Here is a 27,125-nt window from a genome sequence, read left to right as displayed (position 1 = left end):
TCTGCTCCCTCTCTGACCACCTGGCCTCAGATGCTACCATCTGTGTGGTTGGCTGTTCTGCCTCTTCAGAGTGCGGTTCACACCTGCCTGCTGCATTTCCAAAGGGCGGTATCCAAAGGGCCCCACCCTGGAGACTGTGTTCTGGGGAAAATGGATGAGGTTCCAGGGGGTGTTTGGACGTCTTCAAATGTTGGCAGGCCTCGGCCTCTCTCAAGGATGAGGGAGGGCCTGGCCTGTGCCATTGGTTCTGAGCCTGTAAGAAGATGACAATGGCTGGGCACCGTGGCTCACACCTGTAATCCCAGCACTGTGGGAGGCCAAGGCGGGCGGATCACCTGAGGTCAGGTGTTCGAGACCAGCCTGGCCAACATGGTGAAACCCCGTCTCTACTAAAAGTATGAAAATTAGCTGGGCTTGGTGGTAGGCACCTGTAGTCCCAGCTACTCATAGCTTGAACCCAGGAGGCGGAGATTGCATGAGCCGAGATCGAGCCATTGCACTCCCGCCTGGGTGACAACAGTGAAACTCTGTCTCAGAAAAAAAAAAAAAAAAAAAAAAAAGATGAACACAGAAGATGAAAAAAGAGGATTTCCCAAGGCTCTGAACAGCCACAGAGCATCTGAGGATCCCAGCCCTGTGCCCTCACCACAGGCCGCAAAAGGTGGGAGGGAGCTTGGCAAGGATGGCGGACGGACCAGGCCTCCTCTGAAATGTCTTCCTACTTTCAGAGTCTATAAAATCATCCAAGGAGGCAGGGATTAGGAGGAATGGTTGAAAATGATGACTCACAAGAAGGCAGACTGGGTAACTACTAGAAGCATCAAGGAGGGGAGTTCACAGGAGGCAGAAGGAGAGCTCATTAGCTAATTTTGTATTTCACAACATATGAGGAAGCAAAACACTCTCTGGGTTGCCAAATCCGTGTCACACAAATTTCTATGTGCCTGCACTTATGAGAGAGCTCAAGTTCTCTCTCAGAACTGTGTTCTGATTTTACACACAGCTCTTAGAAGCCTGACTTAGAGTCAAAAGGCCAGTAAGGCTCCACCTTCAAGAGAACTGTCATCCACAACAGCTGATAGGTGACGAGACAGATTGAAAGGTGATCAAAATCAGACTACAGAATCCCACAAAGAAAGCGTCTGGGAGCCATTTAGTGTAGGAACAAGTAGCTCAGTACTGCAGATAGCCCAGGATAATAACTATGTTCCTGTAATGGCTCCAGGCCATCAATGAAAAGCTCTAATTATATTCAGGGCAAGTTGCTGAGAAGATAAGAAAATGTATATTATCATTTAAAATGGGTCTTTAAAGGGATTTGTTTTGTTTTTATATGTGGGTGAAAGGCACATTTAAGTTCTCTGGAAAGTTCAGTTGTATGACCCACTCATTGCTTAATATAGCTACCAGAATCTAGTCATTCTGAATCTAGTGATTATGAATTTACATATTTACCTAAGAGAAATGAAAGCATATGTCTAGGCTAAGGGTTGCACACAAGTGTTTACAGATTCACTGTAACAGCTGCAAACTGGAAACGACCATAAACAAGGAAAGGGATAAGCAAACTGTGGTACATCCATACAATAGAATATTACTCAGCAACAAAAAGAATGAACCACGGATACACAGCAACAGCATGAATTAATTTCAGAATAATTATGCTGAGTGAAAGAAGTCAAACAAATAAGCGTACTTACTGAACGATTCCATTTCTATGAAACACTAGGAAATGCAAGCTAATCCGTAGTAACAGAAAGCAGATTGGTGGTTGCCTGGGGATGGGAGGGGGTGGAACGGGAATCACAGGGAGGGATTCCCAAGGGGCATGAGGCAACTTTTGGAGGTTATAGATATATTCATCATGTTGATTGTAATGGTGGGTTTCCTGGATGTGTACATATTTTAAAATGTATCAAATTGTACATTTCCTTCCTTCCTTCCTTCCTTCCTTCCCTCCCTCCCTTTCTTTCTTTCTCTTTCTCTTTTCCTTCCTTCCCTTCCCTGTCCTTCCCTTTTTCCTTCCTTCCTTCCTTCTCTCTCTCTCTCTCTCTCTCTCTCTCTCTCTCTCTCTCTCTCTCTCTCTCTCTTTCTTTCTTCTAGAAGTATGAAAATTAGCCGGGCTTGGTGGTAGGCACCTATAGTCCCAGCTACTCATTCTTTCTTTCTTTCTACTTCCTTCCTTCTTTCTTTCTTCTTTTATATTTTTCTGAGACTGACTCTCCCCGTTGCGCAGGCTGGAATGCAGTGGCTCGGCTTGGGCAACAGGCTGTTATCACTTACTGAGCTGGTGTTTGCTCAGATAAGTAGGTGATACCACCTCAGCTCAGCTCACTGCAACTTCCACCTCCCAGGTTCTAGCAATTCTCCTGCGTCACCCTCCCGAGTAGCTGGAACTACAGGTGCATGTCACCACGCCCGACTAATTTTTATCTTTTTAGTAGAGTTGGGTTTCACCACTGTTGGCCAGGCTGGTCTCAAACTCTGGAGTTCAAGTGAGCTGCCCACCTCAGCCTCCCAAAGTGCTAGGATTACAGGTGTAAGCCACCGTGCCCGGCCAAATTGTACCTTTTAAATATCTACAAGTCATACATACCATTGACATAGGTATGTCAATGATAACTCAGTAAAGCTATAAAAGGTAAAGTTTTCCATAATATGTCCTGGGCTTCCTCATGCTCCCTATCAGGCAGAGTCCCCCTTGCCATGCTTCTTGGCCCCCACCCTCTTGTCTTCACCCGCACACAACCATCCAAACTTCCCTTCTATGTTAGGGGATGTAGGAGAAGAGTGGGCATGATGGAGGAGCCATACCTGAATCCGGAAGGTCAGGATCTGGTTCCATATCGGGTTGTCGGTTTGCGTCTGCATGTGCGTCCTAAGCTGAAATGTGCCAAAGCAGTGTTGGTGCCAGCCTGCCCCTCCTCCCTCCACTGGCCTCACCTTCCAGCTCTTCCTGTCCAGCCCCCGGTGGCCACTGTCTGCACACAGACGTGCTCGGGCTCATCCCTGCTCTCAAGACACCTGCACAACTTCTCAGCAGCAACAGCACCAGTCCTTTGTGTACTTATCCGAAGTGTTTGCCAGATTCAGATTCCTCATATTTTTCCTTAAGTCAGCTTTCAATAGGCCTCATTTTTAAACAGCTGTAGGGCTACTAACCTTACTATATGAGTGTATACACATAGATTTTGCTAGATAAATTCTAAGATTCCAAAAGAAAAATGGGTAAAAACACAGCTAATGGCAGCAGCACGCCTCTTTCAAAACCATCAGTTGACTTCATTTTTAAGCAGTGGTATCTGTGAAACCAAGTGTTACTTGGCCTTATTAAACCTTTTAAGGTACACAAGATGAACACAGAAGTATCAAAATTTTTGAAAACTGTGTGTCACTTACCACCTGAGAACATTTCACCTAGCCTTGGAGGTACCCAACCACTCACTGGGACATACTCAGTATGGTGGTTTTAAATATGTCCACAATTTCTTTGGTACTCCTCCCTTCAAAAGATAGACATTATTTTCTCTCTGCTTATGTGTGGGCTGGATTTAATGACTTGCTTGCAAAAAATAGAATGTGGTAGAAATTCTGCTTGGCAAATACGGAAACAAATCTATTTACCTTTAACCTAGCATTCTCTGAATCTGAACATAGGACCCTTTTTCACCCATGACACCCAACAGCACACTTTGGAAAATGCTATTCTGTATTCATAGAGGTTCACGGAATGTCAGCAACTCTCTCGCCCAGAACCTTCGTTTACACATGAAGAAACTGAGGAATGGTGACAGTTTCAATGTTGTTCACTCATTGGCATGTTTCACTCATGCACTCATTCTTCTACATGTATTTGGTTTTGGGGGGGCATGTGGCATGCAGAGAATAAGACATGGCCTCCACCTGCACAGAGGTCCAGGTGCAGGGGTGCATGCTTCTCTCAGTGGGTGACTGGGAGATGACTCCTGTGGTCTTGCCTACCGGGCCACCCTCCTCTCCACACTACTTTCTCTAGGTGCCAGTCTCTCTAGGTCTCAGAACATTTCTACACTTACCTTTTCCCCAATTAGTTCCACCTCCAACTGAGGATTCACTGACTGCTGTTTCTCTATGAACAACAAGTTAAAAGACATCTGAGCCAGCAGCATATTTTTTCAGGGGGAGGGAATAGAGTGGAGACAGAACAACTGAAAACCCTCCCCTATAATTTAGAGGGGTGCCCCCCGGACAGACCTGTCTCCAGTTACCACCGCGCCCCTTCTTCTTCCACACAATGGCATGGGGTGGGGGGACATAGGGAGCCTTGAGTCTGCATCTGGCCGTCATAGGCCGGGGGTGTGAGGCCCATTTGAAAGGGTGTCCATGGCACTTCCACAGGACAAGTCTCGGGACATTCCAGTCTCACCCTGTCCCCCTACCCCAAACCATAGTTTAGTATCAAAAGGAATGAGGAAATTCCATGAGGATCCAGGGTACCACCGTGTAGGGAACCTCAGGGCTGCTCCCTCCCCTGCACCCGGACTCTCACTGAGGTGAAGGTCCTCTGCGCAGTAGATGAAGAACTGTAAGTAAGCCATGTTGATCGGGACTACCGCTGACTTGAAGATCTGAATATCGGTGTCATCGGCCCCATACAGCTGCTTTTGATCTATCTGGAGGGACCAGAGAGCTGATATAGTCAAGGTCATGTGGAGGTCACAGGTAAGGACCCCAGACTTTGCTTCCCCAACCTCCCACTTGGTGCAGGGGGATGGGACAACCCCACAGTGGCTCAGCGGACAAAGGAGAGATCTGATGGTCAACACCCAGGGTGAGGCTCAGGGGTGCCCCCAGGAGGCAGCCAGGATAGGATAGGTTCCTGGGGCATTAGGGGCAGCTCACCAGGGCCTGGTCTCCCACACCGAGGGCACAGATGGTGACTTTCAGGTAGCCTGTCACACCACTGCCGGGGTTATTTGGTTGGCAGAGGCCTAGCCATTTCCTTAGGAGTGTGTGACCTGGAGAGGCAGAGGGGCCATGGGAGATCTGCCTCCAGCCTCCTTCCCTCTCCCCTGAAACCAGCCTTTGTTTTAGGAGGAGGGGAAGGTGGAAATACGTCTCAGGCATCCTGTGTTCTACCCAGTGGCAGAGGAAAAGGGGAGTCACGTGTACCATGAAGCAATGATAGCGTGCTCACAAGGCTGCCAGCTGTTGCCTCTAGGAAACATGGACCCCTGTTTATGCCTTGGGAACCTACTGTTCTTACTGTGGCCTGGTCTGGAACCAGGCACTGTAGAGGCAACCATTTTCCTCAACCTGGTGTGTATGTTATAGCCAGGTAGGGTGGGAACTTCCACTCGAACTTTAATCTCCCAATACTGGCCTCAAAAAATAGAAATCTAACCAAGGATGGTAATAAAAGGCCAGCACTTGACTGAAAGGGATGCCCTGAGTTTTTCGGAGAAAGATGCTACTATTATAAAGTAAAACAGGCCAGGCGCGGTGGCTCACGCCTGTAATCCCAGCACTTTGGGAGGCTGAAGTGGGTGGATCACCTGAGGTCAGGAGTTCGAGATCAGCCTGGCCAACGTGGTGAAACCCCATCTCTACTAAAAATAAAAAATTAGCTGGGTATGGTGGCGCATGCCTGTAGTCCCAGCTACTTGGGAGGCTGAAGCAGGAGAATCGCTTGAACCCAGTAGGCAGAGGTTGCAGTGAGCCGAGATCGAGCCACTGCACTCCAGCCTGGGTGACAGAGCGAGACTCCATCTCAAAAAATATAATTAAATTAAAACATAAGGTAAAATAAAATACCACAATGTACTGTAAAATATTATCAAATACAGAAAATCATTTACAACCTCTAATACTTCCCTCCACCCATGTGTTGGACGTATGGGGATTTTAAGGTATTCTGACCCCTGGCCTGATTTTTCTCAGAAGACATACATATTTGCCATAAGTGTTACCTACCCGGAGAATGGTAGATAAACCCAATATCTGTCTGGAAAGACAAGAGTGGGGTGAGAATTAGTTAGGGCCTGCAGCCAAGATTTGTAATATCAACTAACCTGACCCAACTACTAGCTGTTGGGGCTTCAGTATGTTCTCTGCCCTAACTCCTTTCATCTTTACAGCAGCCTGGGAGGTAGGCCCATTATCACCTCTACTCTGCAGAGGAAGATACTGAGTTTGAGAGAGGTGCCCAAAGTCTTACAACCAGCCAGTGAGAAAGCCTGCATGGAAAATGTCCTCAACACTGCGCTGTGCCACCCCCTCGGCCAACGCAGCCCGACTCTACCCTACTCCTGGGTCCGGGAAGGGCTCACTGCTCCTGGGGAAGAGGATGGTTAAGGTAAGAGGTAGGAGTTGATAAAGAAACTACGGGTTTTCTCTTTCCCCTTGGAGACAGTTTCTGACACAGAGGTTTGAGGAATGTGGTTCGGGATGGAAGGTGACATATGTGGGGCAAGCTGCTACGGAACATTAGGGCCACCCATACTGTGTTCTTAGATACAGCAACACAGCACAGTCCATCAAAGAAAAGCTTGATAAATTGGACTTCATTAAAAGGAAAATTTTTGCTTTTGAAAGACACCGTTAAGAAAATGAATAGGCTGGCCGGGCACGGTGGCTCAAGCCTGTAATCCCAGCACTTTGGGAGGCCGAGATGGGCGGATCACGAGGTCAGGAGATCGAGTCATCCTGGCTAACACGGTGAAACCCCATCTCTACTAAAAAATACACACACACACACACAAAAAAACACTAGCCGGGCGAGGTGGCGGGCGCCTGTAGTCTCAGCTACTCGGGAGGCTGAGGCAGGAGAATGGCGTGAACCCGGGAGGCGGAGCTTGCAGTGAACTGAGATCTGGCCACTGCTCTCCAGCCTGGGCGGCAGAGCGAGACTCCATCTCAAAAAAAAAAAAAAAAAAAAAAAAGAAAATGAACAGGCTGTTGGCCGGGTGCGGTGGCTCACTCCTGGAATCCCAGCACTTTGGGAGGCCGAGGCGGGTGGATCACGAAGTCAGGAGATCGAGACCATCCCAGCTAATATGGTGAAACCCCGTCTCTACTAAAACTACAACAAAATTAGCCGAGCGAGGTGGCGGGCGCCTGTAGTCCCAGCTACTGGGGAGGCTCAGGCAGGAGAATAGCGTGAACCTGGGAGGCAGAGCTTGCAGTGAGCCGAGATTGTGCCACTGCACTCCAGCCTGGGTGACAGAGCAAGACTCTATCTCGAAAAAAAAAAAAAAAGAAAGAAAATGAATGGGCTGTCATACTCTGGAAGAAAATATTAGCAAATCATATATCAATAGTTAGAAAACAAACAATCCAAGGAAAACAAGCTAAAGGTTTGAACAGACACTTCACCAAAGAAGATATACAGATGACGAGCACATGAAAAGATGTTCAACATCATTAGTCATCAGGAAGGTTTAAATTAAAATCACAACGAAATACTACTACACACCGTTAGAATGGCTAAAATAGAAAAGATGGACTAGATCAAGTATTGTGGAGAATGTGGGGCAACTGGAACTCTAATACACTGCTGGTGGGCATGTACAGTGGCACAACCTATTTGGAATTTTGGAAAAAAACTTTTAGAAAATTTCCTTCAAAAGTTAAACACACACCTCTGGGTGCAGTGGCTCATACCTGTAATCCCAGCACTTTGGGAGGCCAAGGCAGACTAATACAAAAATTAGCCAGGCATGGCGGCATGCACCTGTAATCCCAGCTACTCGGGAGGTTGAGGCAGGAGAATCGCTTGAACCTGGGAGGTGGAGGCTGCAGTAAGCTGAGATTGCACCGCTGCACTCCAACCTTGGTGACAGAGTGAAACTCTGTCTCAAAAAAAAAAAAAAAAAGTTGACTGGGTGCGGTGGCTCACGCCTGTAATCCCAGCACTTTGGGAGGCCAAGGCAGGTGGATCACAAGGTCAGGAGTTCGAGACCAGCCTGGTCAACAGTCTCTACTAAAAATACAAAAATTAGCCACACGTAGTGGCAGGTGCCTGTAATCCCAGCTACTTGGAAGGCTGAGGCAGGAAAATCATTTGAACCCAGGAGAGGGAGGTTGCAGTGAGCTGAGATCAAGCCATTACTCCAGCCTGGGTGATAGGGCAAGACTCCAACTCCAAAAAAAAAAAAAGTTAAACATGTACCACATATACCTACCATATGATTTAGTCATTCTGCTTCTACATATTTTCCCAAGAGAAATTAAAGCTTATGTCTACACTCAGATTTGTACACAAATGTTTACACAGCCTCATTATAGCAGCCTCAGACTGGAAACAATCTAAATGTCCATTCACAAGGGAATGGATAATTAAACTGCGGTACATCCATACGCTGGACTATTACTCAGCAGTAAAAAGGAATGCACTACTGACAAATGCAACAACATGGATGAATCTCAGAATAGCAATGCTGAGGGAAAGAAAGCAGGCACAAAAGGGTAGAGAATGTATGATTCTATTGATAAGAACTAAAGGAAATACTTATCTATTAATGTGAACTCTAGGAAAGAAACGTTCGCATAGTAACAGAAAGCAGATCAGTGATTGTCTCGGAATGCAAGGGGGTGGGATGGGGAATGAGACGGAGTGATTCCCAAGGCGCATTAGGCAACTTTTGGAGGTGACAGATGTGATGGGTATATTCATTATCTTAATTGTGATGATGTTTTCTTCCTGGGTGTGCACATATTTTTAATATATCAAATTGCACATTTTAAATATGTACAATTCATTGTATGTCAATGACACTTCAATAAATCCATAATATAAAAAAAACAGGGCAAGGCACGGTGGCTCATGCCTGTAATCCCAGCGCTTTGGGAGGCAGAGGCGGGTGGATCACTTGAAGCCAGGAGTTTGAGACAAGCCTGGTCAACATGGTGAAACCCCATCTCTACTAAAAATACAAAAATTTGCCGGGCGTGGTGGCGCATGCCTGTGGTTCCAGCTATCCTGGGGGGCTTTGGCGGGAGAATCGCTTGAACCCGGGAGGCAGAGGATGCAGTGAGCCGAGATCGCACCACAGCACTCAAGCCTGGGTGACAGAGCAATACTGTCTCTCTCTCGCCCGCCCTCTCTCTCTCTCTCTCTCTCTCTCTCTCTCTATATATATATATATATATATATATAAAAATTAAAAAATAAAAAAACAGAATAAAAACTCAGTCACTTCTCGTGAAGCAACAGATCCAGACGGTGATCATCATTAGTTGTTAACAACATAAAATGAGAGACCAGCAGATATTTGGTGCCTTCTATTAAAGTCCCTTTGCCAACTAATTGGTTGAGACTGATCTAAACTCTAGATAGGGAAGCGGAGTGGGGGGAATGCAAAATGATCCCCTGAAGATGAAATCAGCAAAACCCAGACCAGAGAAAATGCTACAGGTCCAACTACCCAGTTTCTTTAACAAATAAGTTGCGGCCGGGCGCGGTGGCTCAAGCCTGTAATCCCAGCACTTTGGGAGGCCGAGATGGGTGGATCACGAGGTCAGGAGATCGAGACCATCCTGGCTAACACGGTGAAACCCCGTCTCTACTAAGAAATACAAAAAATAGCCGGGTGAGGTGGCGGGCACCTGTAGTCCCAGCTACTCTGGAGGCTGAGGCCGGAGAATGGCGTGAACCCGGGAGGCGGAGCTTGCAGTGAGCTGAGATCCGGCCACTGCACTCCAGCCTGGGCGACAGAGCGAGACTCCGTCTCAAAAAAAAAAAAAAAAAAAAAAAAAAAAAAAAAAAAAGTTGCAAATTAAAAAAAGAAGAGGAAGTGGGGGGGAACAGAGAGGACCAACAGAGTAAAAGGAAACTAAAATGCATATTAACCACTTGCAATGAATGGATCTGGTTTGGAATCCTGATTTGTTTTTTGTTTTTGTTTTTATGAGACAGAGTCTCTCTCTGTCGCTCAGAGTGGAGTGCAGTGGCAAAATCTTGGCTCACTGCAACCTGTACCTCCTGGTTTCAAATGATTCACCTGCCTCGGCCTCAGGAGTAGCTGGGATTACAAGCATGTGCCACCATGCCCAGCTAATTTCTGTATTTTTAGTAGAGATGGCCATGTTGGCCATGCTGGTCTTGAACTCCTGACCTCAGGTGATCCGCCTGCATTGGCCTCCGAAAGTTCTGGGATTACAGGTGTAAGCCACTGTGCCCAGCCTGGAATCTTGATTTGAACAAAGTGTAAAAGGAATATGTAAAACAATTAGGGGAATTTGAACACTGACTAGGTATTTAATGCTACCTAGGAATTATGAAGGTTTTTAGATGTGATAATTGTATGTGGTTATGCTTAATAAAATCCTTATGTTTTCGCAATACATACTGAAATGTAGAAAGATAAAATGATATGATGCTTGAGATTTGATTCAAAATAATTCAGTGGTGAAGGGGAAGGGGGCTAGGTGTAGGTAAAACACAATTGACTGTGAATTGATGAAGATGAGTGATGAGGATATGGGAGTTCATGATACCAAAATAAAAAGAAATAAAAAATAAGCTCGGCTGGGTGCGGTGGGCACATGCCCGTAATCCCAGCACGTTGGGAGGCTGAGGTGGGAGGACGGCTTGAGTCTAGGAGTTCTAGACTAGGCTGGGTAACATAGTGAGACCCACTCACTACAAAAAAAATTTAAAAATTAGCCAGGTATGGTGGTGCACACCTGTAGCCCTAGCTACTTGGGAGGCTGAGGTGGGAGGACTGCTTGAGCCTGGGAGTTTGAGGCTGCAGTGAGCCATGATCGCATCACTGCACTCCAGCCTGGGTGACAAAGCAAGATCACATCTCAAAGGAAAAAAAAAAAAGAAGCTCGGTTAAACTCAGGTTTTCTCTGACCTCTATAACTTAGTCAGTTTATGTCACTGGTCACTGTCTAGAAATCATGCGGTGACCTTTGTCAAGAGCACAACATTTTTCACCTCCTACCATCTAACATTTCTAGAATCCCTCTCTATGTTTTTTCCAAGGGTGGTCCCCCTTTACTAACATTGTAGATTTAGTAAATAAAAATAGAAGAGACCCACTTAAATTAAAATTTCACATAAACAATGACGACTTGGTTAATACACATATGTCCCTGCAATATTTGGTGAGAAGCCATGTAATATTTGGGATATACTTATATTTAAAATGTATTTTTTTTGTTTATCTGAGATTAAATGTAACCGGGCATCCTGTATTTAACGTAGCAACCTACCTTTTCCTGATTTTTTTTTTTTTTTTTTTGAGACAGAGTCTCGCTCTGTCGCCCAGGCTGGAGTGCAGTGGCCGGATCTCAGCTCACTGCAAGCTCCGCCTCCCAGGTTTACGCCATTCTTCTGCCTCAGCCTCCCGAGTAGCTGGGACTACAGGTGCACGCCACCACGCCCGGCTAGTTTTTTTTTGTATTTTTTAGTAGAGACGGGGTTTCACCGGGTTAGCCAGGATGGTCTCGATCTCCTGACCTCATGATCCGCCTGTCTCGGCCTCCCAAAGTGCTGGGATTACAGGCTTGAGCCACCACGCCCGGCGCTTTTCCTGATCTTTTTGGATTTGGAGAATGTTAGTTTAGTCCATCATGACTGCAAACTCTCCTAATCTCTCAGCCTGTCTTTCCAAATCACATCTTTTCACTCTGTCCTCAAAGGCAGCAATCTTTCTCTGAGTTTCCCTAACATATAAGCTGACCTTTTGGATCCTCTGCTTCTACTTCCTGGAGGCAGAGATTTGAACTGTGTCCATAGTATCATGGCTGTGTGGAAATCAACATGACACCCCGAGCTTTATAAATGTTATATATACTTTAATCCTCACAATCACCCTCCAGATTGAGTATATTATTATCCCCCTTTTACAGATGAGGAAGTAGAGGCTCAGAATAACTTCTGTTAAGTCACCCAGTTGGTAGGTGGATACAAGTGTGGATCTTTCTTTTTTCTTTTCTTTTTTTTTTTTTGAGACGGAGTCTCACTCTGTTGCCCAGGCTGGAGTGCAGTGGCTGTGATCTCGGCTCACTGCAAGCTCCGCCTCCCAGGTTCACGCCATTCTCCTGACTCAGCCTCCCAAGTAGCTAGGACTACAGGCGCCTGCCACCATGCCTGGCTAATTTTTTGTATTTTTAATAGAGACGGGGTTTCACCGAGTTAGCCAGGATGGTCTCGATCTCCTGACCTCGTGATCTGCCTGCCTCGGCCTCCCAAAGTGCTGGGATTACAGGCGTGAGCCACTGCACCCAGCCGATGAAAATCCCAGTCCTTTTCCCTAGACTTGGGCATGGAGCCCAGCGTGGGTCTCTGCTATAACTGTTTCACCGAACCTCCTCCCATGTACAGTACTCACTTGAAATCTCCCGATCTCTGCTTTGTATCTCATTACTGAGGAGTTCACCACCTGCAAGGGAGTTCCCAGAAATATTTTAATTATTCACGATCCCAATTTCCCTCAGCCCCTGTAAGAGGAATAGCAAAGGCACATCCGGGATCCTCCTGACGTGTTGAATGCTTCTTAATGGGGCTGACACTTGCACATGGATGCTCTCCCTTCACTCCCAGAGGAACCCTGTGAGGTTCACATTTTTAATTCCATTTTACTGATGAGGAAATTGATCAGAGAGGTCAATTTCCTGGCCCCAAGTCAACATAAAGCAAGGTGTTGCACTCAGCATTATCCATCACATGCTCTCCTGGTTGTTTCTTCTGTGCCTTTGTTCCCAAGAACATGTAAATTCTTCAAAGGAAGAGTCCTCTTTGTTCTCTTTGGCCCCGTGCTGGGCACATGGCAGACACCTGATGACCACATGTTCACCGTTGTTACTGGGCTCCCTTTGGTTAGGGAATGGAGTATTCTACTCAAAAGGGCCTTTGGTGGCTTGAGAATCCTGGTACATGGGAAGGGGCTGCCCTGTTCACCTTGGTGCCCAGTTCAGGGCCGGGCAGTTGGCAGTCCACAACGTTTGTTGAGTGAATGAGTAAATGAATGAATAATCTGGGTGCCAGGGGGTGAAGAAAGTTGGGGGGCGGGTGAGGAAGACAATCTGAAGTGCCCCTGGCTCTAAGGGCGGGGGCTGGAGCTGCAGCGCTTCCCAGTATTGAAGTGGGACAAGAAACACACCTTGCTGGGGACCAGTTTGGCTCCTCACCTGAATTAAGATGGTCTCATCAAAGAACTTTGCAGGAACCTCGTGAAAATTCTGGAAGAAGATCTGAGGCAGAGAGAATTGGGGTAGAGTGGACGATTTCTTCCACCACTTCACCCAAGCACCCGGTAAACCCGAAAGCTCAGAATAATGTGCTTCTTCCCACAACTTTACCCATTTTAATGGGTTTACGAGAACAGGTTGAGTATTTTTTTTTTTTTTTTTTTTTTGAGACGGAGTCTCGCTGTGTCTCCCAGGCTGGAGTGCAGTGGCGCGATCTCGGCTCACTGCAAGCTCCGCCCCCTGGGTTCACGCCATTCTCCCGACTCAGCCACCCAAGTAGCTGGGACTACAGGCGCCCGCTACCACGCCCGGCTAATTTTTTTGTATTTTTAGTAGAGACGGGGTTTCACCGTGTTAGCCAGGATAGTCTCGATCTCCTGACCTCGTGATCCACCCGCCTCGGCCTCCCAAAGTGCTGGGATTACAGGCTTGAGCCACCGCGCCCGGCCAGGTTGAGTATTCTTAATCCAAAAATCTGAAATCAAAAATGCTCCAAAATCTGAAACTTTCTGAGTGCCAACATGACCCTGAAAGGAAATGCTGACTGGAGCGTTCTGGGTTTTGGATTTTTATGTTAGGAATGCTGAACCGGTACAATGCAAATATTCCAGATTCCCAAAAAAGTCTGAAATCCAAAACACTTCTGATACCATGCATTTTGGGTAAGGGATACTCAACTTGTGCCACTTCTCTCATACTCCTCTAGAAGCAGAGGTCTCCCGGGCTGCTAGAGGGATTTCCCAGGTTTTTTTGTTTGTTTGTTTGTTTGTTTTTTTAGGGGGAGTCTTGCTCTGTTGCCCAGGTGGGAGTGTGGTGGTGCAATCTGAACTCACTGCAAGCTCCACCTCCTGGGTTCAAACGATTCTCCTGCCTCAGCCTCCTGAGTAGATGGGATTACAGGCACCCGCCACTGCGTGTGGCTATTTTTTGTCTTTTTACAAAAGAGACAGGGTTTCACCATATTGGTCAGGCTGGTCTCGAACTCCGGACCTCAGGTGATCCACTCACCACGGCCTCCCAAAGTTCTGGAATTACAGGCATGAGCCACCATGCCCAGTCTCCTGGAGGGTTTTCTGCCCAGAATGGGGAATGGTAGGAGATCCCTGGAGAACTCAGGACCCAGCTAGCTGCCTAGGATGGAGATTTGAGCCCACACCTCCTTCTAGATTGCCCTGCCAGTCCACTCTGTCCCTGCTCCCCGTGGCAGCTAGAAACTCCTTTCCCAAATGCAAACCTAGGCCTGTCACTCCGTTGCCGAAGTCCTCCATGGCTCCTGAGTAGTGTCCAGGATGGGACCCCAGCCCACACTGTAGGCTCCCCTCCAGCCAGTCTCCTCCAGCCACACCCATAGCTATAGTTCTGCTGTCAAGTCTGCGGCTTGCTTGGTTCTAGGCCTTTGAAAACACCATTCCTTTTTCCTGAATTATCTTTTCCCATCCCATCCGTCTTTCCCTGGTAAAATCTTCCAGGGTTGCTGGAGCCCTTCTGAGTCCTCTCCGTCACCCCCAGCCTCATTACTCACTTACTCCTCCCAGCTTCCACTGTGCTTTTATCTTTTGTTTATTTACTAATTAATTCAACAGGCATTTATGGAGCACCTACTGTACATCAGGCACAGTGCTACCATTTGGGGCTCCAGCAGCAATGGGACATACATGGTCTGGGTCTCTGCTTCAGACCTCCAGTAACAATGCTCCCAGACCTCTGCAAACCACGATCTGCTCCACTGTAATTGTTTATGGATTCATGAGCTGTGCCCCCACCAGCCCACCAGCTGCTCAGATGCAGGGCTCTGAGTTATCCTGTTCTGTATTTTCAGTGCTTGGCCCTCAGGAGACACTCAGTAAATGCTTGTGGAACAAACACATGATGACACCCTAGTCAAGGAGCAAGCTTGCAGGCTGCCCGCCCGGGATGCCCAGCCCTTGGCTGGCTCCTTGCCTGAGGTGCCCCATTCAGCCCACCTCGTTAAAGAAAGGGTTGTTCCCCATCTTGATGCGTGTCTGGTGCTGCTGGCCTGCGATGGACACCTTCACCACTGGTTTGATGTTGTTGCCCATGAGCTGTCGGGCTTCAAACACCTTCACTCGAACCTAAGGGGAGAACACATGGGGAGCTGACGTTGAGGACCTTGGCCCCGCCTTCCCTAGCTGGGACACAATGTTCTGATAAGAAAACATTCTAGGCCAGGTGCAGTGAGTGGCTCATGCCTGTAATTGCAGCACTTTGGGAGGCCAAGGTGGGAGAATCGCTTGAGCCCAGGAGTTTGAGACCAGATTGACTGGGCAACATGGCAAAACCCCGTCTCTACAAAAAATTAGCTGGGCGTGGTGGTGCATGCCTGTCTGTAATCCCAGCTACTTGGGAGGCTGAGGTGGGAGGATACCTGAGCCCAGAGGTCTAGACTGCAGTGAGCTGTGATTGTGCCACTGCACTCCAGCTTGGGCAACTGAGCAAGACTCCGTCTCAAATAAAAAGAAGAAAGAAAGAAAGAAAGAAAAGAAAGGAAGGAAGGAAGGAAGGGAAGAAGAGAGAGAGGGAAAGGAAGGAAGGAAAGAAGGAAGGAAGGAAGGAGAAAAGGAAGGAAGGAAGGAAAATAAAGGAAGAAAGGAAAGAAAAGAAAAAGAGAAAGAAGAGAGAAAGGAAAGAAGGAAGGAAGAAAGAAAAAAGAAGGAAGGAAGGAAGAAAGAAAGAAAAAAGAAAATAAAAGAGAAGAAAAAAAGAAAAGAAAAAAGAAAGAATAAATATTCTCTCCGTACCACAGTGGAGAGAGACAATCCACTGGGAGAAGGCTAGGAGGCAATGGACTTGGAAAGGCTTGGAGAGACAGGCTTGGGTTATCAAGGCCCAGGAAGCCGTTGTAAAAGGAATTGGATCTTGTGAGGAGGACACTGGGGCTTTTGAAGAAGGTGCTTGGCGTGATAAGAGTGACATCTTTGAAAGGCCATTTTGGTTGAAGAACGGACAGGAGAGAGCTGGAGGCTGGGGGTTCAGGAGAAGGCTTGTGATATGGTCCAGGGAAGAGATGGTGGTGGCTCAGGCCAGGGAATGGAAATGGTGGGGGGGAAATGGGAGCAGCTGGGTGACGTTAAGAGCTAGGACTAGGCCGGGCGCGGTGGCTCAAACCTGTAATCCCAGCACTTTGGGAGGCCGAGACGGGCGGATCACGAGGTCAGGAGATCGAGACCATCCTGGCTAACATGGTGAAACCCCGTCTCTACTAAAATATACAAAAAACTAGCCGGGCGAGGTGGCGGGCGCCTGTAGTCCCAGCTACTCGGGAGGCTGAGGCAGGAGAATGGCGTGAACCCGGGAGGCGGAGCTTGCAGTGAGCCGAGATCCGGCCACTGCACTCCAGCCTGGGAGGCAGGGCAAGACTCCGTCTCAAAAAAAAAAAAAAAAAAAAAAAAAAGAGCTAGGACTTGGCTGGGTGCAGGAAGAGGAGCGGTCCAGGAGCCTTCCTGCCTCCTGGGCAAGGAGCAGGCCGGGGAGCAGGTAAAACCATGGCAGGAATGTTAGTCCACAGGCTAGAAGGTAGAGGGAAGTTGATAAGCCGTGGGATGAGGGTTGCTGAATCCACACGGAAATGTGGGCCTTCCCACAGGTCCCCTCAGTCCCCAGCCTCTCCTGCACAGTTAATTTAACTTTCCCTGTGCCCTACTGCGTTTTGCCAACCACCAAGGACTCTGAGAGGGCAGGATCCCTGTCATCTGCGCTGCTTCCCCAGCAGGTACCGGGGCCTGCCAATGCACAGCCAGCCCTCCTACTGCCTCACTGGAGCCCTGTGGCTTCAGCTACAGGCAGAAGTTTCCAGAATGGCCACGGGAGGAGCAGGGGATGTGGCAAGGATCTGAGGGCCTGAAGCTGGGTCTGAAGCTCTGCCCTTCTACCATGACCTTGGGGAGGGGTGAGGACGGCCTGGGAACACAGCAAGCAAGGGTGTCAAGTGGGTCACATGAACTTGCAACCTGGAGGGTCCTCACCTGAAAGTGCTGAGGCTTTGAGGACAGAGCCCTGTGCGCGGTGGAGCCAGGGACCATCAGTTTCTGCCTGGCCGCCTCTCTTGCCGTTATGCCCAGGAGGTCTTCAGCTCCTAGAGGGACATAGTCCAGGGTGGGCTGAAAGGCCCGGGGCCCAGGAGGTTTGAGGCATTTTCCCCATTCCACCATTCTGTCCCCAGTGACCGTCTCCTGACTAAAAGCATGGCCAAGAGGCCCCAACAGGGACGCATGTCCTCTGCAGAACATTACCATGGGCCCCCCCCACCCTCAGGAATTGTGGATTCCTGGACCTCGCTCCACACACTGGGGCTGTTGGAGATGACCATCCTCATCTCTCTGCAGCCCCTTGGAGACTTACGTCTTTTATCTTATGGGTCTTATGTCTAGAGATGACAAATAGGCATATTGGGATGGCCTCAGCCAGATGTCTGGAGATCTGGCATCTAGACCCTGTAGCTTCCAGGGACCCTAGCCCGGTCACATTCCTTCTGTAGGCCTCAAGGGCTGGGTTTTGAAGGTCCCTAAGAAGCCATCCAGCTGTGCATGGAGAAAGGCAGGGTAAGCCCTTAAGGGTAAGCTCCAGGGAAGGACATACCTGTCTTCTCAATATCCCGGTGGCTCATGTGGGCCACCTGTAGGGTGACAGTACACTGCAAGACAAAGGCCGGGGAGCTGTAAGCCAGACCCCGCCATCCTAGGACACAGCACCCAAGCCCTGCACAGTCTGGCTGGGTTCATGCCTGGTCCTCCCGGTGGGGGCCGTGATGCTAGCCATGGGATGGGGCCACACCACAGGCATCTGCACAGTCTGGGTGGAGGGAGGTTATAAATGGGTGAGGAGAGAGCAATGGGTTACAGTGGAGAGGATGTTTGTAGATTAAAGCAGCCACATGGTGGTGATGGTGGCAGAAAAGGATGCAGGAGAGTGGGGAGGAGAGGGAGAGGTGACTTGAGCCCAGAACACAGATGCTAGCAGTTCTTCCCTGAGCCCAACATCTCATGAGCTCATGTGGGGCCCCTGCACACTCCTGCCTTTTAATTGAGCTCCTTTCTTCATGTGTTCCCATGACCCACCCAGCCTCCAGACTGTCACCAGGATGGCCCCTGAACACCCCAAGTGTCTAAATGATCAAAGTTAAATGGCAATTCACCAGCGTGGACCACAAGGCCCTTCACCTCTAGCTCTTGGTCGCCCACACAACCTCAGTTCTCCCACCTCCACGTGCCCCCCCCGCCCCGGTGCCAACAGTGCAGCATACCTTCCCTCATCCTGCCTCCTGCTCCACCCACTTTATGCCCCTGCCTGGGCTGGTCTTCCACTCCTGTCCATTGGGGAAACTCATGCCTCTGCTTACAACTCAACTGACAGACTGAATGCGCCTTGGCTTACGATGGGATCACATCCTGATAAACTCATTGTAAGTCAACAATATCGTGTGTCCATCCATTGTAAGTCACAGACTGTCTGCATACAAATGGACAATGGTCAAACCACACATAAAATAAGACTCAGATCCACATCTGCAGCAACCAGCCCGGGAAACCAACCTGTTATCTACAGTAACCAGCCCAGGAAGCCAGCCTGCTCCAAGTCAGACTTGTAGGAGGTCAGACTACTGTCTCTAGCAATAATCCAGGAAGCCAAGCAATAATGATCAGCTCCAAATGGCCAGGCCTTGATTAATAACTGGCAGCTGCCTTAATTTTTGTCCCCACTTCCAACTTAGGACCAACCAGAGAGAGCCAAACATGCCCCTCTAACCAATCACATGGGAGGCCCTGTTTCTAGCTAGCCTGCCTTGGGCTCCCCCGTAGCCTCCCATCAGGGCACATCTGCAGCCTTCCCTTCTGTCCACTGCGAAGCTCTCCCGCTCCCCTGGCTGCCTCTGAGTCTCTACCAAAACACAAATGATGATGAACGAGTCCCTTGCTAGCACAAGCTCTGAATAAACAGCCTTTGCTTGTTCTCATTTGGGTGCTCTTCCTACATTTCCGTATGTCTTAAACATCACCCCGTCTGTAAACTGTCCATGACCTCCTGAGACAAATCGTTCACTCCTTCCTGACCTCAGCCAGTGGCCTTGCTTTACTGAAGCTTGTCTCATGGGCGCTGGAGCGCCTGTCACTGTGAATGCAGCGTACTCCAACAGACCATGGGCTTCAGGCAATTTTGTACCACAGGTCCTAGCACAGTGGTTGACTCTCCACGGAAGGTGGTCAATTCATCTAAATAGGTGGGTTGTGGTGGGGGTAGATGATGGCAAGGGGGGTGGTCAGGAGAGGAAGGCGGTGTGATGGGGCCCCCCAGGCAGGAAGCCCTCTTGTGGTGTGGGCCGCTTCCCCAGCTGCCCCCATTCCTCCAGTCACCCTGCCTGGGCCTTCCTGGGCCTGACTCACATCTGTGGGCTTCATGGAATGGTTGAGCAGGGTCAGATCCTTCACAAAAAGGACCTTGCTTGGTTGTTTCCACAATGGCTTGAGCAGGACTGTGGCCAGGCCAATGAAGCTGGGGAGACAAGGAGCAGGTGTGAGATCCCGAGCCAGGGGAAGGGCGTCCTCCTCTCTCCCGGGCAGGGCTTTAGCTAGAGACGGTTTCCTCCCAGGGCTGTGCTGTCCTCAGAGAGAGGCTGGAGAAGAATGCAGTGGGGCTGGGGATCCACGACAGGGCACAGGGCTCCTGGCTCTGGGAACTGTCTTGGGGCTCCTAGGCAAGTAACAGTTGATTGGACCAGGGATGGACACCTGGCTAGAGCTGGGACAACAGGATTCTATGTCCTAGGAATTTTGACCTGGGATGTCATAGTCTCAGTCTCAGGGCATGTGAGTCTCAGCTGGGCTCTAGATGAGGCTGTGATAAGAAGCCGGGGTTGGGCAGAGAGAAGCAGAAATTTGAGCTACGTGGCTTCAGAGGGACAGAGCTGCTGCTGGGTTCCCAAGTTCCTGTCCCAGCTGATTTGCAATCTTGCCCTGGCTACCCTTTCAGTACCCACCCCTCTTTTTTCTCTTTAGCTGGCTGGAGTGGGTTCCGGTCCTTCATGTGAATGAGTTGTGGATTAGAGACAAGGGTCACATAACCTGCTGCTGCGTTGGTCAGTAGTTAGGCTCCTCCTACCTCTCTCTGCCTCACCTTTCTTCCTTTTGTGAGCCCGTGTCCTGAAGGGTGACTTGCAGGAAGGAGTCATTTTCCAGGGGGCGGTTCCAGAGGTGCCAGATTAGGGTCTGTGGGGGGCATAGAGAGGTCAGCATCCTTCCTCTGCCCTTCCCTTCCCATCCCATGTTTCTAGGAAATGAGGACAGATGTGGGGAACGGGCTAGCACTGCGTTTCTCTGAGACTGAGGAACCTCCCTCATGTCTAACTTCCTCAGGAGATGGCGCTTGCTATCTTTCGCCAAGCTGTGCACTTCCCTCATGTCTAACTTCCTCAGGAGATGGCGCTTGCTACCTTTCACCAAGCTGTGCACATCCCACTGGGCTTCTGTGACTTGAACTGCAGTATCGCGGGCACGCTGAGAATTAAGGGTTTGGGGACTAGGAATGGGGCGAGGGGCAACATGGAGTGATGGCAGATGAGAGGGAGTCATGCAAAGGGAGCCTTCACTCGGCTTCAGGCTTCTAGGAACGTCAAGATGGCCCAGCTGGACGAGTTGATAGGCCATAACATGGTCCATCCTCAGAGTGGGGGAGAAGTCCACGAACAGTCGTGGGCAGGTGTGGCCTTCACAGCCTTGTCGGGTCAGAGGCTACTACTCCCAGGCCAAGATGCCCAGCCTTGAGGAACACTTGTGAGGCTGCAGGTCCTCTCCCTAGACCTCCGAGCACCTGCCTGGGCCCCACCCTTGCCTCCTTGCTGTTGGGATTGTTATTTACTCTTCTGGGCTTGCCCTGGTGTCTACCTCATTCCACACGGGATCATTCCCTTCCACCACACGAGTTCTTTTCTTGACATCTGCAAAGAAACCAAGGGGCTGGCATTGATGGTAGGAAATATTTCAATGTCTGGGTCGGAGTGGAGTAAAGAGAACTAGGACACTCTAAGAAAACTTCAAGTCAACACTGGCGGGTGTGAAATGGCATCACTTCTTTCTTTCTTGTGGGGGTTCAACATTTCTTGATTTTATCACTGTGACAGATAATGCTATATGTTCATTTCATTTTCTTTCTTCGTTTCTCTTTTTCTTTTTTCTTTACTTTTGTGTGTGTGTGTGTGTGACATGAGGTCTTACTCTGTCAGCCAGGCTGGAGTACAGTGGCATGATCTGGGCTCAATGCAACCTCTGTCTCCCAGGCTCAAGCCATCCTCCCACCTCCCAAGTAGCCTGGATTACACGCCACCATACCCGGCTAATTTTTGTATTTTTTGTAGAGACAGGGTTTTACCATGTCACCCAGGCTGGTCTCAAACTCCCGGACTCAAGCTATCTGCCTGCCTCAGCCTCCCAAATTGTTGGGATTACAGGTGAAAGCCGCCGCGCCTGGCCCATTTCATTTTCTTCCGGAGTTTTCAGTGTCTTGCAGCTAAGCGGGGCCGTGTGACTCACTCTGGCCAATGGGGTATGGATATGATATTTGCCACTGCCAGGTCTGGTTCTCAATTTCCATGAGATTCTTCATTCTCCTCTCTCCTCTCCCTATAGCCACCCTCGTGACCTGCTAACTTTGCAGCCACAAGGAGCACGTGGCTAGTCCCTAAACTACCATTTGTAGGAGCTACCCAGGAGAGCTGTCTGACCAGCACCATCCATGCAGGACTTGGTGTAAGCAAGAGGTAAACTTTCATCGTTAACCCACTGAAAGTTAAGGTTTTATTTATTGCCGGAGCAAAGCCCAGTGTACCCTAACGAAGACATCCTGAAACATCCATAATGGGTAAAAGGCCCTCCAAGCAGTGGGAAGGGGAGCAGGTTAGTGGACAGCATATGAAGGAAGAGGCTGAGAAGGACAAAAGGAGTACAAAGTGTCAAACATAAACATACAATCAGAAGAATCTGTGGGTGAACCCAGGGTTCTGAGTTTTAGGCATCTTTGTGAGAGATATTTCTGGAATGAGAAAGATGGTGCCCATGAGTTGGTGGGGAAGATGGCTCAGAATCAGAGAAGAACTGGCAACCCCTCGCCTGGCTAACTGGAGAATTAGTCAAGCAGGGCAAATTCATCCTGAACTCGCACCGCCCCTCTTGAAACCTGCAGACTGAGGACATCAGCATGTATGACCCTGTGAGCCCAGAGTCCCAAATGTTCAATCTCTGAATATTGCTGTGTTCAACAAGCCTAGTTTCACAGAACAACAGCATAACATAAAATAAAGAAATTCCATTCTTCACTCACATCTCCTGTAGGAACTACTGTGTCCTCTTTTCTCTTGGTCTGGGTTTTCTCCCTACCAACTGTCCCTGTAAAACCTATTTGCCTGTATCCACCGTCCTGTATCTCCACCTACATACTTTCACCCTTTTTTCGTTTTTCTTTCTTTCTTTCGAGATGGCACTTCTTGATCTGTTGGCCAGGCTGGAGTGCAGTGGTGTGATCTTGGCTCACTGCAACCTCCGCCTCCCAGGTTCAAGCGATTCTTCCGCCTCAGTCTCTCAAGTAGCTGGGATTACAGGCACCTGCCACCACGCCCAGCTAGTTTTTATATTTTAATAGAGACAGGGTTTCACTGTGTTGACCAGGCTTGTCTCGAACTCCTGACCTCCAGTGATCTGCCCACCTCAGCCTCCCAAAGTGCTGGGATTACAACCGTGAGCCACCATGCCCCATCCTTTCACCCTTTATTCTTTTCTTTCCTTTTAGCTGCCATATCTTTGATATCTAAATATACCTAACATCTCTCTCATTTTCTCTCACAAATTCTTTCATCCTTTTCTTTCCCTTCCTTCTTGGGGTTCTATTCTCTTAACTAAAAAAAAAAAAAAAAAAAAATGGAGATAGTAAAACTTGCTTCATCTACAAAAAAAAAAATGGAGATGATAAAATTTGCTTCATCTACCTCTGGAATTGCTGTGAGCAGCAGACATCATTGTACATATGAAAAGGCTTTGTCAGCTGGGTGCCATGGCTCACACCTGTAATCTCAGCACTTTGGGAGGCCCAGGTGGGTGGATCCCTGAGGTCAGGAGTTCGAGACCAGCCTGACCAATATGGTGAAACCCCGTGTCCACTAAAATGACAATAATTAGCTGGGTGTGGTGGCATGCGCTTGTAGTCCCAGCTACTTCGGAGGCTGAGGCAGGGGAATTGCTTGAACCTGGGAGGCAGAGGTTGCAGTGAGCCAAGATCACACCACTGCACTCTAGCCTGGGTAACAGAGTGACAGTCTGTCTCAAAAAAAAAAAACAAAAAAAAAACGCTTTGTCAGTTGTAAAGCTCATGCAAACGGAACTAACATGATCAAGCAGTTATTACTAGAAGTTATACTAAGGGCTATACACATATTATCTTTTTAAACCCCCACATCAATCTGAGGAAGCAGGGACTTTCTCTTTAAACCTTAGTTTACGGCGCAGCTCTAGGTCATGGAAGAAGGTCCAGAAGCACTCGTCCTCTCTTTTTTCCATATCCATTCCCTAGCAAAAGTAGGAGGCAGAGAAGTCATGATCAAACGACAGCAATAAGTTTTGAGAGAGCTGGGCAATGTCTACTTCACTTTGTGTTATACAGGGCATCTTTTACGTAGTACGGTGCCCTACACCTCTTTTTTCACTGAATGCATGTTGCCTCTGGGGGCTTCTCTCTCCCATGTGGACCCAAGGAGGCTCTCACCTCTGAAGTCGATGGACATGCAGGGCCTGGGTAGTGGAGCTAGCGGTGGGTCAATCTTGGCCGACTGCACAACAAGCCGCAGCATCTCGGAGACCTACTCTCTTCCCTCGTTCCCTCCGCAGTGCCACAGCTTCCTTTTTGGAGCTCCTCAGTCCCAGGCTCTTCCCAGGGATCCTGGGGTGAGTGGAGCCCCACTTCCTGTCTGTTGCTTGGCAACAGAGAGGATGTCACAAAGGTGGGCGGTTCTCGGTTCTGGTGAGGAATTAATGGGAAAGAGGGGGGAAGAGGAACAGTATGGGTGTCACCCAGTATAGGTGACTGGGCCTGTAGAAACAAAATCATCTGACTGCTTTCACCTCCTCTTTTCTCTTTTCTCCTATTCTGCTTTTTTTTTTTTTTTTTTTTTTTTTTTTGAGATGGAGTCTTGCTCTTGTTGCCCAGGCTGGAGTGCAATGGTGCGATTTCAGCTCACCACAACCTCTGCCTCCCGAGTTCAAGCGATTCTCCTGCCTCAGCCTCCCGAGTGGCTGGGATTACACGCATGCGCCACCACACCCAGCTAATTTTGTAATTTTAGTAGAGATGGGGTTTCTCTATGTTGGTCAGGTTGGTCTGGAATTCTCGAACTCAGGTGATCTGCCCGCCTCGGCCTCCCATACTGCTGGGATTACAGGCGTGAGCCACCAAGTCTGGCCTTTTTTTTTTTTTTTCCCACCCCACACCTGCCCTCCTTGCTGTCCTTTTGATTTCAAGGTCAGACGTAAGGTTGATGTTTTCTCCTTGTACAAGCAAGTTGTCTGGAGTGAATCATTGCCAAAGTCACACAATTTAGATGAGAAAATAAGAAAACAGTGAAGCGACCTGAGAAAAGGGATAGGAAAATCAAGGACTATTTCTGTGAGGTCTCAGCGAAAGTTCTTCTTAACGTGGAAGCCTCCTTTTTACTAAGAAAAACCTAAGTTTACATATGAGACCCTCTTTGACAAAAGGAAATTAGCTTTTGAATGAATGAGCTCCTATGGAAGGTCGAAGAAGCCCATGCAGTTTTGAAGTGGCTGTCTTTATGGCTGTCAGAGCCTCTGAGCATTAAGGTGGAGCTGGGGCATTTACTGTTATTCTCCACAGCAAGGTTTTTTAGGTTTTAGGGTTGAACGTTGTATAAATTACATCTTATTTAATAGTTAGAAGGAAAACTAATGAATATCTAAAAGCTGGGAGCAGTGGCTCACGCCTGTAATCCCAGCACTTTAGGAGGCCGAGGTGGGTGGATCACGAGGTCAGGAGATGGAGACCATCCTGGCTAACACAGTGAAACCCCGTCTCTCCTAAAAATACAAAAAAATTATCCGGGCGTGGTGGCACACGCCTGTGGTCTCAGCTACTCGGGAGGCTGAGGCAGGAGAATCGCTTGAACCCTGGAGGCGGAGGTTGCAGTGAGCCGAGATCACGCCACTGCACTCCAGCCTGGCCGACAGAGAGAGACCCCGTCTCAACAACAACAACAACAAAACAAAACAAAACAAAAAATCAAACTCATTAATAAGCCAAGAAACGGGATAAGATACCATTTATCACCTCTTAAATTGGCAAAGAATGAATCTCGGCTCGGCGATCTCGGCTCACCGATCTCTGCCTCCCGGGTTTAAGTGATTCTCCTACCTCAGCCTCCCGAGTAGCTGGGATTACAGGCATGGGCCACCACACGTGGCTAATTTTTGCATTTTTAGTAGAGACAGGGTTTCGCCATTTTGGCCAGGCTGGTCTTGAACTCCTGAACTTGTGATCCATCCGCCTCAGCCTCCCAAAGTGCTGGGATTACAGGTGTGAGCCACCACACCTGGCCATTTTTAAAAATTTAATTAATTAATTTTTTTAAAAAAATAGAAATGAAATCTGACTGTTCTGTGCAGGCTGGTCTTGAACTCTTGGTCTCAAGCGATCCTCCCACCTTGGCCTCCCAACGTGCTGGGATGATAGGCATGAGCCACAGCTCCTGGGTGAGATTTACCATCTTGAACCATGACTCTTGCTCTCTCAGTCAGTCAACCAAATAACCAATTATTGATCAGTCATCATTTGAACAATTACCTATGTCCTGGGCTCTATGTTCTCTGGAGGATACAAAGGTTAATTTCCCTGACTTTGAGGATCTACTGTCTCTACACAAAAACACATAGGAAAGTTAACCACACAAAGCGATCTAGGGTCAGTAACAAAATTCTATTTTTTTTTTTGAGACATGGTCTCACTCCGTCGTCCAGGCTGGAGTTCCGTGGCGCGACCATGGCTCATGGCAGCCTGGACCTCCTAGACTCAAGTGATCCTCCCACCTCAGCCTCCCGAGTAGCTGGGACTACAGGCATACATCACTATCACACATGCCTAATTTCTAAAATTTTTTGTAGATACAGAGGTCTCATCATATTGGCCAGGCTCATCTCAAATTCCTGAGCTCAAGAGATCCTCCCGCCTAGGCCTCCCAAAGCGCTGGGATTACAGGCGTGAGCCACACAGGTACATTCTTAATGAGGAAATTCAGGGGACTGCCCTGGTGGAGGTGGACAGTTGGGTGCTCGACCGCCCAGAGGGCACAAAGGACCAACACGATGGGGGCGGCGAGAACTGTGGCCGTAGAAGCCAGCCTCGTCCTCCGCCCTCGCTTTCCCTACTGAAAATGCGCGAGGGGGGACACTCCAGCCCAGGTGCTGACTTTCTGCTTCGGACACGCTCTAGCGCTCTCGGCGCTCCTCTTCCGGACTGAGGCGCCGGGGCTTCATCCGTTCCGGGCTTTGCCGCTCACCGCCTCTCCCTTCCCAGGCCGTGAGCCGCTTCCGCGTTTTACTCGGTGCCCGCAGCGCCGGGGCGTGGAGGCGTTGGCGCGCACGCGCTGAGGGATCTGGCCTGGGCCGAGCGCGCGGCCGTAAGAGCGCGGGTGAGAGCTGCGTTGGCTTCGAGGGGAGTGGCGGGCCGTGGGGTTCGCGGCCCTGGTTGGGACGGCCGGGGGTCTCGGCGAGGGCTTCAGGGCTCCCGGGGCGTGCGGGGGCCCGGGCTAGGGCCGGCTGCCGGGGCTGGTCGGGCGGGTTGGGCCGGGGGCGGGCGGGGGCCGCGTCTGGGCCTCGGTGACGCGGACGCCGAGCCGTGCCCCAGGGAGCGGGAGGCGGGAGGCGGGAGGCGGCGGGCGGCGG

At 49.2% G+C, this 27,125-nt stretch overlaps 2 protein-coding genes and 1 long non-coding RNA gene across 46 annotated transcripts in view; 2 read left to right on the top strand and 1 right to left on the bottom strand.

Annotated features, from left to right (window-relative positions):
- The window catches only part of FER1L5 (fer-1 like family member 5), a 66,297-nt gene extending 42,182 nt beyond the window's left edge, over positions 1–24,115 (bottom strand). The window contains exons 1-14 of the mRNA XM_045368814.2: positions 23,941–24,115; positions 21,075–21,127; positions 20,308–20,399; positions 19,578–19,686; positions 17,776–17,830; positions 17,163–17,272; positions 15,144–15,272; positions 13,120–13,182; positions 12,321–12,371; positions 5,953–5,983; positions 4,882–4,997; positions 4,529–4,652; positions 4,056–4,108; positions 2,815–2,883 (exon numbers count right to left, since the gene is read on the bottom strand). Coding sequence (XP_045224749.2) covers positions 2,815–2,883; positions 4,056–4,108; positions 4,529–4,652; positions 4,882–4,997; positions 5,953–5,983; positions 12,321–12,371; positions 13,120–13,182; positions 15,144–15,272; positions 17,163–17,272; positions 17,776–17,830; positions 19,578–19,686; positions 20,308–20,399; positions 21,075–21,127; positions 23,941–24,025 — 1,140 coding nt within the window. The 5' untranslated portion in view covers positions 24,026–24,115. The remainder of the gene's footprint in view (positions 1–2,814; positions 2,884–4,055; positions 4,109–4,528; positions 4,653–4,881; positions 4,998–5,952; positions 5,984–12,320; positions 12,372–13,119; positions 13,183–15,143; positions 15,273–17,162; positions 17,273–17,775; positions 17,831–19,577; positions 19,687–20,307; positions 20,400–21,074; positions 21,128–23,940) is intronic.
- On the top strand, positions 11,201–13,792 carry LOC141408299 (uncharacterized). Its single transcript, XR_012421900.1, has 2 exons — positions 11,201–13,316; positions 13,631–13,792. It is a non-coding gene; the product is annotated as an uncharacterized lncRNA (long non-coding RNA).
- A 2,728-nt stretch (positions 24,116–26,843) lies between the features above and the next one.
- The window catches only part of KANSL3 (KAT8 regulatory NSL complex subunit 3), an 89,824-nt gene continuing 89,542 nt past the window's right edge, over positions 26,844–27,125 (top strand). For all 44 annotated transcript variants that reach the window (XR_012421875.1, XR_012421876.1, XR_010580295.2 and 41 more), the window contains exon 1: positions 26,844–26,872. The gene's annotated coding sequence lies outside the window, so the exon portion shown is untranslated. The remainder of the gene's footprint in view (positions 26,873–27,125) is intronic.

The sequence above is a fragment of the Macaca fascicularis genome, chromosome 13 (assembly GCF_037993035.2).
Source record: "Macaca fascicularis isolate 582-1 chromosome 13, T2T-MFA8v1.1".
In the NCBI taxonomy this organism is placed as follows: Eukaryota; Metazoa; Chordata; class Mammalia; order Primates; family Cercopithecidae; genus Macaca; species Macaca fascicularis.
The sequence above is the reverse complement of the archived record's forward strand: the minus strand, read 5'-3'. Positions and strand labels throughout refer to the sequence as shown.